Source organism: Hibiscus syriacus, unplaced genomic scaffold, assembly GCF_006381635.1.
Source record: "Hibiscus syriacus cultivar Baekdansim isolate YM2019G1 unplaced genomic scaffold, ASM638163v2 tig00004973_pilon, whole genome shotgun sequence".
Classification (NCBI taxonomy): Eukaryota; Viridiplantae; Streptophyta; class Magnoliopsida; order Malvales; family Malvaceae; genus Hibiscus; species Hibiscus syriacus.
The window spans coordinates 30,545-49,813 of NW_024062037.1; the positions used below are offsets into that span (position 1 = coordinate 30,545).

General features: G+C 37.1%; 2 protein-coding genes and 1 pseudogene across 5 annotated transcripts; 2 read left to right on the forward strand and 1 right to left on the reverse strand.

The window, feature by feature from the left end:
- Positions 1-257: 257 nt before the first annotated feature.
- LOC120198881 lies at positions 258-5,416 on the forward strand (annotated as a pseudogene).
- Positions 1,878-2,704, forward strand: LOC120198882 (importin subunit alpha-9-like). Its single transcript, XM_039200126.1, is given in 2 exon segments — positions 1,878-2,640; positions 2,643-2,704. Coding segments are annotated over 2 exon segments (825 nt in total).
- A 262-nt stretch (positions 5,417-5,678) lies between the features above and the next one.
- Positions 5,679-17,894, reverse strand: LOC120198883 (uroporphyrinogen-III synthase, chloroplastic-like). Of its 4 annotated transcripts, none has more exons than XM_039200127.1 (10): positions 17,593-17,894; positions 16,034-16,121; positions 15,554-15,623; positions 15,334-15,440; positions 14,826-14,921; positions 7,573-7,628; positions 6,958-7,043; positions 6,582-6,716; positions 6,137-6,202; positions 5,679-6,054 (listed from the first exon to the last, which is right to left on the reverse strand). In XM_039200127.1, the coding sequence occupies exons 1-9, from the start codon at positions 17,818-17,820 to the stop codon at positions 6,154-6,156; spliced, it is 915 nt and encodes a 304-aa protein (XP_039056058.1). In that variant the 5' UTR covers positions 17,821-17,894; the 3' UTR covers positions 5,679-6,054; positions 6,137-6,153. The 4 variants fall into 4 exon arrangements, with proteins under 4 accessions (XP_039056058.1, XP_039056059.1, XP_039056061.1 ...); XM_039200128.1 differs by having other exon boundaries at positions 15,554-15,620; positions 17,593-17,893; XM_039200130.1 differs by lacking the exons at positions 5,679-6,054; positions 6,137-6,202 and having other exon boundaries at positions 6,589-6,693; positions 17,593-17,892.
- Between the last annotated feature and the right edge of the window lie 1,375 nt (positions 17,895-19,269).

Here is a 19,269-nt window from a genome sequence, read left to right on the forward strand (position 1 = left end):
CATGCAATTAGAATTTACTGGGGGTGTTGAAAACCACTCCTCAAATTGAAGCCATTCTATAAGGTTAAGTACTCAAATCCAAAAGTGGGTTAAAATTCAACCCTAAGTGGCAGTATCAACTCGGCCCCTATAGGTCCCGTCCCTCGCCTGGCCAAGTGCTGCAAACTTCAACTTACCAACAAAAAGGAAGAGAAAAATATCAAATATACAATCATTAGTTTCCATATATATATATATATATATACACGTACATACGGACACACTAGTGTGGAACTAGAAGTCGGCATAAGCTCTTCAGTTCACAGGCAACAAACTCTGCACTGAAATTTACGTTATCGGCAATGAGAGTTATCGTAATATGGTTGCTGCTGCTACTTCCTTGCTACTTTCCTGGTTACCCCATTTCGTCATGCATGGGAAACCAGATTGATAATCTCAACCGGTTGATTGCATCTCGCAGATCCTCGAGCCCACCTCGCTCTGAGTTGTGGGCTCGGCTAGATGATGTGGGAAACAGTCATAACTCTCCAGTGTATGTAGGATCTCAGAAAGGGTTGATGCAAGCTGACAAGATCGACAAATTGCCAGGTCAGCCTGGAGGCGTAGATTTTGATCAGTATGCTGGCTATGTAACAGTAGATCCGGCGGCTGACCGAGCATTGTTCTATTATTTTGTGTAGTCATCAGTGAATTCTCTGAATAAGCCCCTCCTTTTATGGTTAAATGGAGGTAATTTAACTGCTCAAACTCATCTATAATTATCGACTCCGTATGCACAGGTATATTTTTACATTTGTTTTGCATGGTTATAGAAAAATACATATTAAATCGTACCTGAATATGCCGCTGCAACCGTTGTTTATTGTATCAGTGTTGGTAGATTATCATACACACAAATCAGTCCTTGGTCGATTATTTCAGGGCAGAAATAATGTCGTCCACTGGCTTGAAACAATAATATCCCACCCGAGTCTTATCTTCAAACAATTAGCCAAAGATGCGAAACCGACCAATGATTGTCGTTATCTCGAAGCTTGATGATGAATAAAGCAGCATTCCGATACATAATTGAGTGGGCTCCCCCCACTAATTGAATATATCGTTATCGACTTTTTGGAGTACGGTCTCAAAGTATTTGTACCTAGACAGCTTCGTTTCATTAATCCTTTTCAAACTGCTGGAAAATGGAAGATTCAAACAGTGGCATTTGCTTCGTTAGAAAACTCCATAACATTCGCCCTGGACTGTGAGTTTAGGAAAAATCTACACCTCTATCCATGAAATTGGTGAAATTTGAAACAGCTATAATGCAGATTATCTCCAAATAATTCCCAACAGAGTTGTGGACTTTTTCCCCCTACTTTTCCCAACGGAACAAATATATTAGCAGTTACATGGAATTGTTCGTGGTCTATATTAGTCAGATTCTTAATTTTTCTTTTAAATATTATTGTTTGATATCTGTACTTAATATTGTTTGAATACAAATATGAATATTGTGATATTTTAAATGTATATAAGAAACTAAAAAATTGAAATTGAATACATATTCGTATTCAATCTGCCAAGTATGTAGCAGTATTAGAGCTAAGTAGCTAAGGTCAGTTAAGAGTTGTTAGAGCTGTTAGTAGTCAGTTAAGGTAGTTACAAAGCTTCTAGACTAGAACTAAGCTTCTGTTAGCTGCTATAAAGCAATGTAATCCGTTTACTGGAATGAATGAGAAGTATTCAATGTTTCTTGAATATCATGCTTAACCAGTTTCCTAACATGGTATCAATCGCCATAAGTTCCTGGAGCCTTCTGTTTTCTTGCTACGGGCGTTCTTGTTAGTTCATCGTGCTTGTTGGGGTAGAAGGTGGTTGTTCAGTAGTTCTGAATGGCCGATGATTCCTCCACTTCCCATCGAAGAGATCCCATTAAATCATCAGTTGGGAACGTAGCGGCTCAAAGACGGCGGGAAAAGGCGATGACGGTGGGGAAAGAGAGGAGAGAATCGTTGGTCCGAGCGAAACGGTTGTGTAGAGTGGGAGCCACTGGTGACGGCGATGTTCCCGTCGAGGGAAATGATATGATAACTGATAAAGCAGGGTTTCTTTTAGATGCCCAAACTTCTACAGCTGTGGAGGAGTTAAAATCCGCTGTTGCTTACCAGGGGAAAGGTGCAATGCAGAAGAGGGTAAATTCACTACGTGAGTTAAGGCGATTATTGTCAAAATCTGAGTTCTCTCCGGTTGAAGCTGCTCTTAAAGCTGGAGCTATTCCCCTGCTTGTGCAATGCCTTTCGTTTGGATCTCCGGATGAACAATTGCTCGAGGCAGCTTGGTGTCTTACAAATTTTGCAGCAGGAAAACCGGAAGAAACAAAAGCTTTGATGCCTGCATTACCATTCCACATTGCACACCTTGGAGAAAAGAGTTACTTGCCTGTTGCCAAGCAGTGTACCTGGGCATTAGGCAATCTTGCTGGTGAAGGGGAGGAGTTGCGAAATGTTATGCTATCTCAAAGTGCTTTGCCACCTCTTGCAAGCATGATGTTGCCAAACAACGGTTCAACTGTGAGAACAACAGCTTGGGCATTGTCAAACCTTATCAAGGGACCTGATCCTAAAGCTGCAACATAGCTTATCAAAGTTGATGGAGTACTGATGCAATTCTTCTGCACTTACGAAAAGCGAATGAGGAGCTGGCCACTGAAGTAGCATAGTAGTATAATTCTTTTGTGTGTGTAAACAGAAGTTTAATTTTGTATTCATTTTGTTGCTTTTATCTCAAAGTGTCATGGGACTTCACAACCAAGAGTCCATAAAAAAAATATGTCAAAGAACCTTGTAAAAGAGGGTGAAGAAGAAAGAAATGAAGGTGAATAAGAAGAACGAAAGGAAGCATCAGCACTTTCGATTCAAAATGAACGGAAGGAAGCATCGGCACTTTCGATTCAAGAAGAACGAAAGGAAGCATCGGCACTTTCGATTCAAGTGAACGGAAGGAAGCATCCGCACTTTCGATTCAATTGTTCATCTTTTCAATTGTTCAGGGCAAAGATGTGCTTGTTACTTTGTTGAAGGAGGAGGAGAAAGTAGAGGGAATATTATAGCTAAGTAGCTAAGGTCAGTTAAGAGTTGTTAGAGCTGTTAGTAGTCAGTTAAGGTAGTTACAAAGCTTCTAGACTAGAACTAAGCTTCTGTTAGCTGCTATAAAGCAATGTAATCCGTTTACTGGAATGAATGAGAAGTATTCAATGTTTCTTGAATATCATGCTTAACCAGTTTCCTAACAAGCAGTATAGGGTTTAGACTTTGTTTTAAAGAGAAAAGAGGCGATTGACCTTGTTGTGCAGGTCCAGGATGTTCATCTTTCGGATTTGGAGCCATGCAAGAGCTAGGACCTTTCAGAGTAAACAGTGACTGGAAAACACTATACAGAAATGAATATGCATGGAACACCTGTACATGAAACCTCTTTTTCGGTTTGACACCATCACAATCTCAAATTCTCCTAGATTATTTTACTCAAACATCCTCCAAATTTTGCAGTTGCAAACGTGTTATTCCTGGAATCACCAGCAGGAGTTGGGTTCTCTTATTCAAAAAATTCCAACGACTATACTGATGTAGGCGACAAGAGAACAGCAGAGGACTCTTATTTTTTTCTCCCCAACTGGCTTGAAAGATTTCCACAGTATAAAACACGAGATCTCTTCATAACTGGTGAGAGCTATGCCGGTCATTATGTTCCTCAGCTTGCTTCTTATATTGTCTCGATAATCAAGGGCACAAATCAAACCATTATCCATCTCAAAGGAATGGCTGTAAGTTGACTACAAAAATTCACCCTTTTACCACCATAAATCTTATCTATATGTATGATTATTTGTAATGGCTACATATTGCAGATAAGAAATGCTTGGATAGTTGATGACATCTGTACGAAGGGGATATTTGATTATTTATGGACACATGCTCTCAACTCGGATGAAACCAAAGAAGGAATTATTAAGTACTGCGACTTTGCTAGTGAAAATCTGGTTACCAACAAGGAAGATGCAGGCAACACTGCGGACCAATGTGATAAGTATCAAAATCAGGGACTAATGGAGATGGGAGACATTGACTGGTATGGCATTTACTCCCCTATATGCAACTTATCGGCCATAAAACCTGGCTCAGATGGTAATGTAAGCATAATCATGCTTCATGACAAGTCTTGCAGAAAACAATGAAGAAATGAGTAGGATACAAAAGCTTTTACCCACTTGTCCTATTGGTTCAATTCAAACTTGTACAGGATCTGAGACGAAGGCTTTTTTTCAAACCAAATACGCCTACCAAATTCTCTGATGGTATTGAATTGTTAGGTTTTGAATTTTGATCCCTGCTCTGGTATTCACGTCGAGTCCTACCTTAAGGTTGCCGAGATACAAGCAGCCCTTCATGCCAAAACTACAAAATGGTCAGGATGCGGGTAAGCACGACCACTGTTTGTTCCTTTCAAAGACATTCGCAAAATATTCCTCTGATTTGCCTTGAACATAACTGTTTTCATGGAGTATTTCTGCATTATATACAGCTAATCGAACGAAAAACATTTATACCAAATCAAAGATCCTATGGAGGATGAAACAAATATCTCTGGCCAGTCTGCTTATGTACCATGCTCAGTGAAGTTGGATGGACAGAGCACAAGTTCTACTCTTCCTCAAACACGAGAGTTGGCAAAAGTGATTAGGGTGTGGATATACAGGTACAGATTAAAAACTCGATTAATTTACTAAAGGTATAGAATTATATATACTGTTTTTTTTAACTGAAACATGCTGGTGGCAGTGGCGATACAGATGGTCGAGTTCCAGTGACATTCTCTCATTATGCCATCGAAATACTAGAGCTTCCGGTAGAGACTGCTTGGCAGCCATGGTACTCTGCGAGTGAGGTAATATGGATTTGTTTCCCGACATTCAATGAATCAAGGCCAAAACCTTTTAATCATATTTCATGGCCAATGGTGGCAGATTGGAGGATATGTCGTTGGCTACAAGGGACTGGTTTTCACGACAGTTCGGGGAGCTGGACACACGGTTCCAAGCTACCAGCCAGCAAGAGTGCTTACCATGATCACATCTTTCCTTCAGGGGAAACTGCCTCCAGGTCGCCCTTCATCCTAAGAGGAACCCTCCCGGTATGTACTTTAGCGTGGGAATCATCTTATTCTGAAATTCCAGAAATTTACTGCCAAGCTCCTATGCTTTCTATATATAGTTTCATGTAGGAGAAGGCGTATCTATAAAATGGACGATAAAGAAGCTGAACCACTTCTCTGCAGATGGAGTTTTTTCTTCAAAAAAAGTTACAGACATGTATGTACAAGTATTGTTATGTTTCCATCTTAGCAACTATCTAATAAAGACAAACTTTACAGTGCATCAACCAAGCACAAATTAGGCCAAATGCGTACAGAGCTCATATAATGACTGCCAAAACCTCTCTATTGCAACTTGACAAATTACAAGGAATTCGTCCCTCACAACCAAAAATTCAGTATTGACCTTATCAGGTCATCCAGTTCTTGACAAGGCAGGGTTTGACAGCAATATTCAAAATATTTCAGTATAAACATACACGTGGAAATTTTAGACAAGGTTTTTTTAAGAAATTTTTTTATTATCACAAAGGAATGCAATTCAGCATAAAAGGCACGGTAACTATGATTACAAGTTCAATTGATAGTTTCCTAACTGCTTATCAGATTTCATGGAGTGGAAGTGCACCACATTCAATTTCAACACAACTGACATTGAGTCAAAATAATGGGCTTACAGTGAGAAAATGCATGTACAAATTCTGATCATGTGAATTGAATAGCCTCCTCTTACTGACATTGAAAAGCAGTGCGGCAGCCTCCAAATGGATATGTACCTTCAAAATACTAAATTTCTACAAATCCCAACCCTTCTACTTGGCAAATCTTTCTTTACTTACTATGGCCTGTGCCTCAATGAATTAAAAATGCTTGCGGTTCTACATCTGCTTTACTCTGTGTCGAAGCTTCCACAGGGACCTAATAGAAAACTCATTTATTCTATTAGAAAATATGAGACTACTTCCAGGAACGACTACAGAAAAGAGGCAAAAATGGATACCTTAACATCTTTCAATCCTAAAAACTGTCCTGAGCTCTTAAGGCTTCGAGGATGCTACCAACCCATCTGGTAATCCATATAAATCCAAGAAATCAGATTCTTTAATTTAGTCAGAACCCAAAACATATTCTAACTTGATAAATAATAATGATTAAAAAGGTTTATTAAAGAGAGAAAAGTGACCATAATAGAAGACACTAGCCAGATCATTTTTGCCAAGTCAAGGAAGCTCATCTCAAAGATAACTTCGGTCAATACTCAATAGAGTACAGGATTTGCTAGCAAAGCCTGGCTATTGAAGCAAAAAACAATTGTTGCTTCAACAGCAGATGGAATTCAAACACAACCTACTCTTAGTTACCTAAGCTTACCAATACAAATTAGCAGAGCAGTAAATTCTAATACTGAAACATCATGCAGAAATTTAGAGACGGAAAAAAGTTACCCATCAAGTCCAGGCTGCATAGGGAAATACACATTTCTCAGACCTAATCTCTTTGCAGCAGAGGCAGTTGTTTCCCCAATACAGGCAACAGCGTTGCTCCAAGAATCAGGCTCTGAAATAAGATTGACCCATGTTCTGTAACAATGGAGGTGCACGAACTAAGTTTACCATAAACAAGAAATTGTCCTAACAAGAGACTTGCCAAATCAGGTGGCCCAAGCAGGCACAAGTCGTCCATATCAGAGGGTGTCTACAGGACTGATAATGAGCTGGCTGAAGATAAGCTCAATAGAAGAACATCCTCTATAACAGATTAACAAATGGAAAAATATTTTGAGACAGTCTACAGTTGCTGAGAAAAGGATCAACTACATACCGTACTGCAGAAGGTGAAGCAACAGCAACAACCGGTGCAGATAGGGCTTTCTCCAAGACAATTTGATCAACATGATCAACAGGTACCTGAAAGGAATGAGCATTGTCAATTGACAGTTGTAAACCGTCTTCAATTACAAGCTACTATCTTGAACCAGGAACAAATCTTGAAGCATGGTCCAATTGCATGATATATTCTTTTTGTTTTTACTTCCAAGATTAATCTGCACGCTACAATCCACCCTCATGGGATGTCAGCAGAGTCCAACAGCATTCTGCAGGAGATAGTTATTCTTCTAAATATCTCATGCATCTATGGTATATTTATTCTTCGAAATATCTCATGAATCTGGGGTATAGTTATTCTTTGAAATATCTCATGCATCTGGGGCGTTTCCCAGACCTTGTAAAATGAATTTTTGGATTATGTTGATGTGTTGCGCTCAACATTACAATAGACAGATTACTTTGCAGGCATTATTAAGTTTTTATTGAACAGAAAAACAAAGCAATTCAACTTCATATTAGGTAGGATAAGGTGAAAAAATGTAAACATTAATGGAATGACACCTAGAGAGGAAACTGAAACTAGAAGTACCAATACAAAGATACTCACAGTTGTGTATGTATTTAGCCTAACAACCTGAAATCCACGGCGAGACAAGCCTTCTTCTGCAATAGATACACAAAACCAAGGGTCAAGATATGTTCTCACTATTTCCTAGTATAATAATAAAACGTCAAGCATGACACTTAATACAGTAAATATAAGAAAAAATTCAACAATGTACTAGGTAAAACAAAAGCAATATAAAACTTTCAAATAAGTAATACCCAAATGGTAGGGAAGAACAAAAGCGCAAAAAAAAGGACTTTTGAGGTTGATAATTTTTTCATCATAAAGAATGCCACCACAATTTAATGTGCATTTATTAATAGATAATAGATTTCTTTGTTTTTTTTATAGAAATAGGAGACCTCATTAAAAACCTCCCTCATAGTGGTTCCTTTCTCGAAAGAAAGAACCAACTAGCGGAAGGAGGAAAAGAGTACCTTAATTTATTAATATAGCATTACATAAAACTTAACAATTACACCAGAAAACAAAAACTACAAAAACGAATAAAATAGCCTAAAACCAAAACCTAACATTCATCCAATCCCTTCCTTTGCTAAACTATCTGCCTCACAATTAGAAGCCCTTGGAATCCACCTAACTAAAGACACCTTATCAGAAAAAAGAGAAAATCTCCTTAACTAGAGAGTTAAAGAAGACAGGAGCCGAAGACGGAGACTGAATCCACTCCACTGCAGACTTACAATCACTTTCAACAATCAACCTACCAACAGAAACCCAAACTGAAGAAAGAAAAATTTCAATGTCTCTTTTAATAGCTTTTAATTCAGCAGCTGGAGGGGCCCTTAACCTATACTTTCCAAAAAAGTAATTAGAGTGCAACAATTCCAATCTTTTAAAATACCACCTATACCTCCGACCAACCCATCAAACCTTACAACTCCATCAACATTCATCTTAAGAAAATCCCATGGAGGGGGAAGCCAGCAAAGCAGAAGACATCTCTTAGATTTGGGAATAGAGACACTATCTGCGAGGGAAGGATCTCCAATCAGCACATCCTCCTGGATAATATCTTGAGGACACTTGGCTAGAAACCACTGAGATAACCTAAATCTAACTATGAAGAAAAGAGATATCTTGTCCAGAGAGGATCTATCAAAAACAATTGCATTCCTAGCTTTCCAAATGGACCAAAAAACAACACCCAAAATAAACTTCCAAATCATCGAATGCACCCTCAATTCAGACCACAAGCTAAGGAGAGAAGGAGGATCCTTTGGCAAAACTACAGATAAATTCCAAAAACTGATAATCTTATTCCATAGTTCCCAAGCGACATAACATGAAATAAAAAGATGTTGCACCGATTCCTCATACAACCTACAAAGAGGACAGAGAATATTTTCACCAATGGGCACCCCCTCTTAACCAACTCTACTCTAACTGTCACTTTCTGATGAGATAACTGCCAAATGAAAGATTCAACACGAGGAGGAGCTAAACCCAACCACACCCATTTCTTCCACAAATAATTATTCCCATATGACTCATTAAGGGCCCTTCTGAAAGATTTAACCGAGAACAATCCATCACCACATGCAGACCAAGATAGGAAATCTTCCACTGAATCGGTCAAATTTATGTTGTTCAATTTAAACAACAAATCCACCCATTGGTCCAATTCCCAATCACACAAATTTCTCCTAGTTTATATGTTCCACACCCAACCATTCAACTCAAAACTACTGAACTCAGCTACCTTACCCCATTTATTAGGAGAAAGAGCAAAAATTCTAGGAAACAGATTTTTGAGAGGTGTGTTATCAAACCAAACATCCGTCCAAAAAAGATGGACTTACCATTACCCGCTTGCAACTTCGAATTCGATCTTAGGCACTCTCCCTCCGCATCATTCTTCAGGTAGTTATTAGCAATACCTCTCAAAATCCATGATGCCTGAGGAGAAAAAAACCTTTGAAATAGACATGGAGTTGCAACTGACCTTATGCTTACTGCACAACATTTTTCCCCATAACGAATCCTTCTCATTGGCAAACTTCCACACCCATTTTCCTAGTTGAGCTCGATTAGTAAGATTCAGATCCAGAACTCCAAGCCCACCATGATTTAATGGCCGACAAACTGTACTCCATTTCTCCTCAGAATCTCCCCAAATAAAATTGACCATCAAAGAGTTTAATTTCTTGTCAATTTTGCTAGGCATTTTAAAAATTAAAAGGAAAAAATAGGCAAGGAAGATAACACTGATTTCAGAAGTACTGACCTGCCTGCCAAGGAAAGACATGAAGATTTCCACCCAAGAAGTTTCAAGTTAAAATTCTTAATGACCGGATCCTATAGGATTTCAGAATTCCTTTTAGCACCAAGAGGGAGGCCCAGATATTCTGTGGGAAAAGAACCAACTGAACAACCTATGGCCAACGCCCAATCATTTAAGATGGACTATTCAACATTAACCCCAAAAAGTTCTCTTCGCAAGATTTAGATGTAACCCTACCATTAGACTGAATATCCTCAAAACTCTTATGACATTTTTAATCTGTGAAAGGGAAGCTTGACAGAAAATAATGAGATCATCGGCAAACTGGAGATGAGATAACCGAAAAGGATCTTCAGACTTTCCGATAACGAATCCATTAAAAAGACCCAGTTCAACTGCTTTAGACAACATCAAATTAAGCAGCTCACATACTATATTAAACAAAAGCGGAGAAAGACTGCATCCTTGTGTAAGCCCTTTTGCCATTGGAAATTCTTCAGGGGGACCCATTAACAAGAATCGAAATTGAAGCTGAAGAAAACACTGTGATATTCATGAACACCATCTTTCATCGAAGCCCATCTCTGACATAGCTCTAAGTAAGTTTGGCTATTCAACAGTGTCATAAGCTCTACGAAAATCAACTTTGAGAACAACCCCTTCAAGCCCTTGTTTTCTCCAATAATCGATACCTTCATTGGCAAGGAAAGCACAATCCATCAACTGCCTCCCAGGACTAAAAGCAAACTGGGAAGGGCTAATAATATCATTAACACAACAACCGAGTCTGCTATATAAGACTTTGGAAGAATTTTATATAAACTACCAACAAGACTGATTGGTCTAAAGTCATCCAGACACTCCGGATTTAACTTCTTCGGAATTAGGGTGATAAAAGCATGATTGACCCCATTCTCCCATTCCCTTCCACAATGAAAATCTGAAAAGAATTTCAGTAAGTGCTCCTTTAAACTGGGCCAACATTTCTTGAAGAAACCCATTGTGAAACCATCCGGACCAGGAGCTTTTGTACTGTCAGATGATGCAATAGCTTGCCACACTTCCATCTCTGAAAAGTGCTCCTCAAGACGTGAAGATTGATCCACCGACAACTTTGCAAAATCTAAACATAAATCCTCCACTTCCATAGTTGATTTGCAATTATATGTTGTCCTAAAATAATTAGAAATATGGGACTTAATCATTTGAGGATCTGAAACTACCATCCCATTGATCTTCAAGCTAGAAATGACATTGATTTTATTCCTATTCAGAGCACAAAGGTGAAAGAATCTCGTATTTCTATCCCCATCTATGATCCATCTCGATCTTGATTTCTGAAACCAAATGCTTTCTTCAATCCTATACAGCCTCCAAAGATCCTTTCTAAACCTCAACAACTGATCCCATTCCTGAGTAGAAAGAGTACCACCCTGTGCCTCTACTTCCAAAGCAGTAATTTTACTTTCCAACTCTGAAATAGAGTCTTGAGACCGCATGATATTTGCTGCCTGACCAATTTCTGATTGCCCTTTTAGTTCCTTGCAAAATGCTGAAAATACCTCTTCTATTGTTCTTCTTCCACATATCAGCCACTGAAGAATTAACCATATTCTCAAAACCTTTTTCCTCTAAAAGACAATTGAAAAATCTGAAAGGTTTGGGACCCCAATTTAAACAATTTTCCTCTAATGAAATCGGATTATGGTCATAAAGGACTTGGGTAATAACCGCTGCACCATATTCGGGAAACATTTCATGGAACTCCCACAAATTAAAAATTTGTCAAGTCTGACACAAGTTGAAGATTCTCTATAATTACACCAAGTGAATCTTCCTCCCACCAAAGAAAGATCAAATAAGTTGGCTTACTGCAGAAAGTTTCGAAGAAGATCAATAGCATGCCAATTTTGCGACTTACCCAACTTTTCTGCTGGATCTAGATATGCATTAAAGTCACCCCCAATGCAAACTGAATGATTTAAACTACCAAAAAAATCCAACAACTCCCTGAAAAACTTCTTTTCAGCTTCTATAGAGGGCCATATACGTTGATAATAACACACTCTGAAATATTCTCCTTAAATTTCCCAAAGATCGCTATGAACCTGCCACTTATATGGCTTTTTGAGACTTCAAACTCATTTTCGTTCCACATAACCAATAAACCCCCCACAGACCCGACCGCTGGTGAATAAATTGCACCCTTCAGAAATCTTCCCCTTATCCTTTTTCTAATCGACAGAGAACGATCTTCCAATTTAGTTTCTTGAATAAGAAGAATACACGGCTTATTCTTCTTGACCACTCTAGCTACTGCTCTGGAGTTTTCCTTTCTCCCGAGACCCCTTATATTCCACGGTATAATATTAAGGTTGTTCATGAAAACAAATTAAAACCATAAACCACAAACCTGAAAAGAATAAAAATCCTATTCCACTGGTTTCAACCATCTCTTTTATCACCCGAACTTTTCTCTAGACTTAATATTTTTTCAATAAAAGTCTTCTTACCCTCTTTGAATGAAATCCCCAACATCTTCACTTCCCACGTAGCCAATGCTTCCTCCAAAAACGTTGATAAAGATGACGAAGAGACAGTAGAACAGCTTACCAAATCCAATGCATCCCTAATCAAAATCCTTCTCTTCCTTTTATTATCTTTCTCTGTTGTTGAACCAGTGACAACCTGCTTTAAAATCTTCTACACATCGAATTGTTTGAATTCGATCCTCTGGGGACTTCTGAATAATACCTTCATTGGCTACACAATTGGATTCTTCCCCCGAATAAGGTGGACATGAATGAAGGCTTGAATTAGGAAATATCGACATCCTTATTTGTTCCACAACTCCTCTGTTTTCTTCGACGTTTCACCTCTACCCGAACTGAACCATACCCGTCTTTCACTTGATCTTCTATATACTCTCGAAAACCTTCCTCAGTTCCATCTCCCAACCGAAAAACTTCTGATAGTTATACTTCTAGACAAAGGATATAGTGGGCTCCAACGCCAGGATCCATTTGAATAGATTTCAAGATTTTCCTCCAGCAGCTTGTTCTTAACGAACTCCATGGTAGGGACTTCAATTTACACCTTTGCTTCTTCCCCACTTTTAACTACCTTATCTAACTCCACTTCTCCCTGTAACACATCTTCATCATGAATATTTAATTCCCTATTTAACTGATGAATATACCTGCCCTTAATATTTTCTTTTTCACCAACAGTCCAGTTTAAATTGTAAACAGGGCCTACAGGAATTATTTTATGCATAAGTGTATTAGAACCCAAATTATCATCCACTTGGGCTTGAGATTCTGGGCCCACTCCTTTCCTCACCCCAAGTCCCACATGTTCCCCTAAAAGAGTTGTCCCATTTTCAAAGAAATCTGACAGCCCATAATTAGAAGCTTCTTTGTTTGACTTCCTCTGTAGAAATTGTCCCCCACCAACTCCATTCAAACTACTCAACTATCCTTGATCCAGCCACGTATCCACCTTAAGCCTTGAATCCTCTGATAGCTTCTGACTTTCAATTGCTTCCAGAGATGGATGACGGTCGTCCTCCTCCTCGGAAAAACCATCTTCACTGTACCATTCTTTTGAAAAATTTCCACCTCCTCCCCAGAGAAATCATCAGGTTTTGTAATAACCGACCCAAATATGATTTTGACTTTGAATGATCTACCATAGGACCCTATCATGAGCGATTCAGGAACATCAAATGGACTCGCCACCCTGATCAGAATTTTCACCGACGATAAATCCAATATATTCTTTGATTCCTCCTTTATACATATGAACTTTCCCCACCTCCCAACAAGTTTCTCCAGAAACACTCCATTCCAGCATAACAGAGGAATTCCAATTAATTCCACCAAACAAAACGCCAATGGCACACCCTCATCATTCAGCAATGAGGCCAGCCAATCGAACCAAAAGAGTAACTCCTCATGTGTGTTTGTCCATACTTCTGAAAAATCTTCAACTGATTTGAATGTAACAACACAAGCATTCCATGCATAATCCCATCTCGCTATTTTTACTTCCACTCCCTCATTCGCCAAAGCTTTCAGTACTAATTCCTGCTCAAAGGAAGATTTAATTATCCCTTTTCACCCAGTCCGAATCTTCAGAGGGAATGTGCATCTCCCAGACATTCCTCAACCCATTTGCATCCTTCCCTGACCTCTCCCTGTTCTCCCCGTTTACTGGTTCACTTCTCATTCTGATATCTGTTGTCAGCACGTCCTTGTATGATCTACCATCCCTTATACTTCTCACAGATTCATCATCCCCCTACTTTTGGTTTCTCGACTCTTTTTGGCTTTATGACATCCTTCTGTGACCTGCCTTCAACTGCTACTCCCTTCCGATTGTTTTGATACTTTGCTACCCCTACTGTAACTCTTCTCCCATCAATCCATGTTCCATTGACATGATGTATTGCCCTCCTTCGACCTTCTTCATTAACAAACTGGACAAAGGCAAAAGTTGATGTTTTGTATTTTGGTTTCTCTGTAAAATTTGGAATGAAGATCCTCACAACTTGACCATATTGATAAAATAATAGATTTCTTTGTTACGTGGGGTTTGCGGCTTTTAACCAATACCTATGGGATTTATTCAAGCTTAGAACTTTTTTTCCTCCAACCTCGAGGAAATGTTCCCTTCTGGCCTTCTCCCCTTTTATTTTTTAAATTTAGAATTTATTGTTCAACGGATCAAATTTGAGGCTTTTGATTTCAATGAAAAGCAAGACTACTCCATATGCTATGCCTTAACTACAAGTGATTCTTACATCTATAAACATCAAATCAAATGCAACTAATTAATTTACATATAAGTTGATGTTTTTTGCTTACAAATCTCTGTTAAGATGTTAATGCATCAGAGTGATGGAAGATATTTTCAAATAACGAAGTTCTCAAAATAAGCAAGGGCCAAATATCTCCAGGAAAAAAATCAAGAAAATGATATCAGAAAACTATAGCAATTATCATACCAATCTCATTGCTAGCCTTCACTGAAGCTGGATATAAGACAGTGCACCTCTTATCACCGTCCTTTGGAAGCTCAGAAGCCAAAACTTTGCCTGTTGCTGATGAGTTGAATGTAAAAATGTGATAGTGCAATTAGCATCGTGATTTCAATTGTATAATACATGTCAGCCACACAAAAGAAGGGATGGATAATGTTCCAGCAGCAGCACCAAGCAAATGTAGGAAAAATATCTCAGATTGAGAAGCAACTATAGACTTTCATATATACTCTAAACTAAAAATGACACAAACTCGTAATGCATTGAAACGAATAGAACAAAATCAATTATGCCATGTGTTCCATTTGTTGGTTAGAAGAATCGATCCACTTGAAGTACAAGTTATATTACTTTTCCTCTAATAACAAACTATTAAAAAAATAAAATACATTCATTAAAATATAAAAATGCCCAGATGAAAACACTAACAAATATGACACATAAATAGAGTTATGTGGAGAAAGATCAGTACCTATTGATGGTGCAAAAGCGACATCAAGAGATTGCCTTATATTCTTAAAAATACTTGCTGTACCAGCACCAACGACACCTATCCTAACGATTGGGGATCCTGCTGCCCTAAAGAAACAAATTAAATCCATGCTTCATTTAAGCAGTAAAGATTCCTAATGCTCATCAACTTTTTAACACGAAAAGTAGATAGTTTCTTGCTTGCAAGTTCTAACACTTACTTCCATGCCTCAAGAAAAACTGAACCAGCTTCAGGTGAAGTTATGACAATCCAGTCAAACGTAGTTTCTGCTGCCAAAACAAAAAATATATTTTACAAACAATACACTAAAACCTCAAATACCAACTGTTCTTAGGAGCATTGATTACAATCATAATATTCTTCTCGATAAACATATAACCATTCCCAAGATATTCCACTGGTAGACAAGTGAAGAAGCAGTACAATGAAGCTAAAACCTCAAATACCATGGTCTAGTTTGTGAGCCAACAAGCTACACAAGCAACAGCTTAGCAGAAAATGAATTTACACCTGTTTATCATATCTAGCAAGCATAAAAAAAGACCGTCATCCTAAAACTAACTAGACTTATATTTCCATAGAGAGATTGTCAAACATCCATGTAAATTCACTGACAACCCATTCACTATACTAAATTATGTACAACTGTCAATATCAAGCATAAAGTTCTCAAATTTACCCCTTAAAACAGAAGCAAGCCTGTCCAAGTCAGGTCCATGTGTATGCTGAATAAGGGGAAGCTCCAAGCAATTGATCCCATGTTCAGCCTGTAAATTAGTTAAATCTTAGTTTGAATAAATGTTAAGCTGAATATATAACAGCAATGTCCGTTCAGTGTTTATTTTCCTTAGATAGATTTAGCTACATTCCTGTATGCCTAATAAACATGTTTAAGGACGATTATAGGTAACAGCATCAGTGGGACACAAGAATCAGCAATACAATTTAACATCAGCAAGCAGAACAATTAATGATCAGTATTAAATCAAACAGAAAAGGATCCATAGAACATAAATTGGAGGAAGAAATTTCATTAATTATAATTCAGCACAATCAACTAGACATAAAAAAATTAATTTTGCATTTAAGTATACTAACGTTTCCCGTTTTCAAATATTTAAATGAAAGCTAAGGTGAAAAAGGACAGATATATATTGATCGGAACATTGAGAAATAAGCACAGAAAATATGACAACAGAAGTTGTGCATTTTTAAGGGTAAAATAAGTAACTGAAAGTAATAGAGATCAAGAAATCATTAAGTTCATTACGTCGTACATTCAATATCCAAATTAGCAGCTTCTGACAGAGTAATAGAAAGCAGAGATGATTGCATTAGTAAGAAGTAGAACAGCCAATAGTTTCAGAGGTAAAATCCCAATTTTTCAACCATTCAAGGTCATAAATCTCAACTTCCTACAGCTAAATAAGTGTCATTGGATCCACAAAACAAAGTTCAGATAACTGAGTGCACCTAGATAGATATACATAGTGCATTTGAATTAAAAATCGTTTGTGAAAAAGGTTCAAAAAAATTTAAAAAAAAAAACTCGATTAAAATTTATCAACGTTCATATTGGAAGGGGGAAGTCTTATTTCAAGAAATCACTTTTTCCCCTTCTAATATCATTATTCATATAAACTAGGATTACCGAGGAAAAAATTCCTATGGATTTTTATTCCACAATATGCGAAATAGAAATTATTCCCTAATTTTTTTTTTCAAAATTCATTTATTCCAAACGAGCTCTGAACCTAAATATATCTTGACACGACTGATTGTAAAATTAATTGTTTTTTTAATGCAGCTATATCCTACGAAATACTAACGGCATGTGCTCTAGATTCATTAATACTTTTTTTAGTTTTAGCTTTTTTTTCTTTGGTACGATCCAGGCTCGAAGTTTAAGAAGTTCATTGTAACAGTATTGAGCTGTAAAGAAAAGTAAATCAAAAGGAAAATATATAAGGGAAAAACCATTAAAAAATACTTGCGCAGCTTAAATCAATTAAAAATGACTTAGAAGTTGCTTTAGTTTCAGCATTTAATCAAACAGATGATAAACCGATCCTGAATTCAAACTCCAGTGAACGATTTTCAATATATGGTAAAAAAATGAACTATTTTTCTTTCAACTTCCAAATAAAAAAATGATAAAAGCTAAACTCTATGGTGCTTAATAAAATCATCAGAAGCATTTAAAAAGGGGAAATCAAAGAAGAAAGTGAAAGTATAAACCAGAGCGTCAATGAGCTTGGTGTTTTTGCCTCGTTCTCTGGTGACGACGACTTTCGGATTTGAAGAAGCAACATGCTGAATCACTTGCGAAGTCGACTTAGACGAAGTTGAAGAAGCTCCCATTCTCGTACGAGAGAAAGAGATTCGCGTTTGAAGTTGAAGAGAGGCAGAAGAAAGCGGCCATGGCGGAGGAAGAGGAGAGAGAGGGGGAAGAGAAAATAACGCCATTGAAACGTGTTGGGCAGAGGTGAAAGGAATGGGCTAAAAGGGGGCCAGCTGTTACTGAGTTCACTAACCGCTTTACCATGATAATTAAATATTATTATTTTGCGCTAACCAATATAGCTAGTCCCCTAATTATTTCACGGGATTTAAATAATACCGACGCTTCTGGTGGGTACACCTGTAGAAGATACTGGACGCCACGTTTAAGTGCTTTGTGGAAGGCAAGGCAACCTTGTTCTTATTCCCGCCGACACAATGGCATCTCGCCTTTTCATTTTATTCGAAGCCGTCGCATCCTAGAATTTGGTATTAGGTACTCATGATTCTCTATAGTAAAATAAAAAAATTATTTGATTTTTTAAAAATATATTAAAAAATTATTATATCAAACAACAAAATATAAAAGATAAGATAAGAAACGTATAAATAAATTCTAAACGTGTTTTAATATATATAATTTTTAAAACTAAAATTTTTATGTATTTATTTGTAATTGAGTAAATTTTTATTTTTCTTCTAAATTATATTTTATTGAGTGAGTTATATCATATTTTTTAAATCAAGCCACTTAAAATTGGAATTATAATCTCTATTAATATTGACTAGCATTTCATATAATAAGACGGTGAAGTTTTTTTCTTCGGTTGTGTAATCCCTGAAGCTCCATCATTCCTCATGGATGACATTGTAAAGACCGAAAGGTTTCTAGGTTTTTGATTCGGTATTCATATCGGATGGTCATAATTATAAAGCATAAAAGAGGTAAGTGGGTGAAAATGAATGAGTGGGGTCAGGTGTATAGATTGGGAACCACGTGGAGATTGTTAGTTTTGTCTCCTCGCTTCACCATAGGGCTACAAGAGTAGCAATGTCCCTGAACACCCATCATCATTGTAGTTATGTTGGTGTGATTATATGCGCTCGTCTCATGGCCATGGTCGTCATTATGATTTACAAAGCTATACAAAGCATATTATAATCCGGGGCAGATCGTAGCGAGGGCCTAAAGAGGCTATAGTCTCTGATTTTCTGGGAAAAAATATTTTAAAATATTTTACTTTTTTTAAAGAAATTATTATTTGTTTCAAACTCTTCAAAAAAAATTATTAAGCATTCCAAAATTTAAAAAAAAATCATCAAATCTTCCATTTTTAATTTTTTTATTAATATAAATTTTTATTTTGAAGAAAACGTTCATATATTTTGATATATAAAAATTAAATAATATATATAATTTATTTCAGTACTTCTTTTTATTTTAAGTAAACCAAATATGTGGGTATATACAATTGACTTTCGTAAAATTTAATATAAAATTCTTACAAATTATAATTTAAAAACAATACAAACACTATATATACATATAGTGTGTTGATATATATGCAAATAATGAATTTTTAGTATATGAAATATATACATATATGTATATATATTAAAAGAAAAGCATGAACG

Bases quoted from the DNA above. Each gene is read 5' to 3' on its own strand.
- LOC120198883 (XM_039200127.1), bottom strand. From the start codon at position 17,820: ATGGCGTTATTTTCTCTTCCCCCTCTCTCTCCTCTTCCTCCGCCATGG. The intron at 15,624-16,033 runs GTAAATTTGAGA...TTGTTTTGGCAG, and splicing joins GCTTGCTTCTGTTTTAAGGG to CAGAAACTACGTTTGACTGG. The intron at 6,717-6,957 runs GTATGTAGTTGA...CCATTGTTACAG, and splicing joins GCTTCACCTTCTGCAGTACG to AACATGGGTCAATCTTATTT.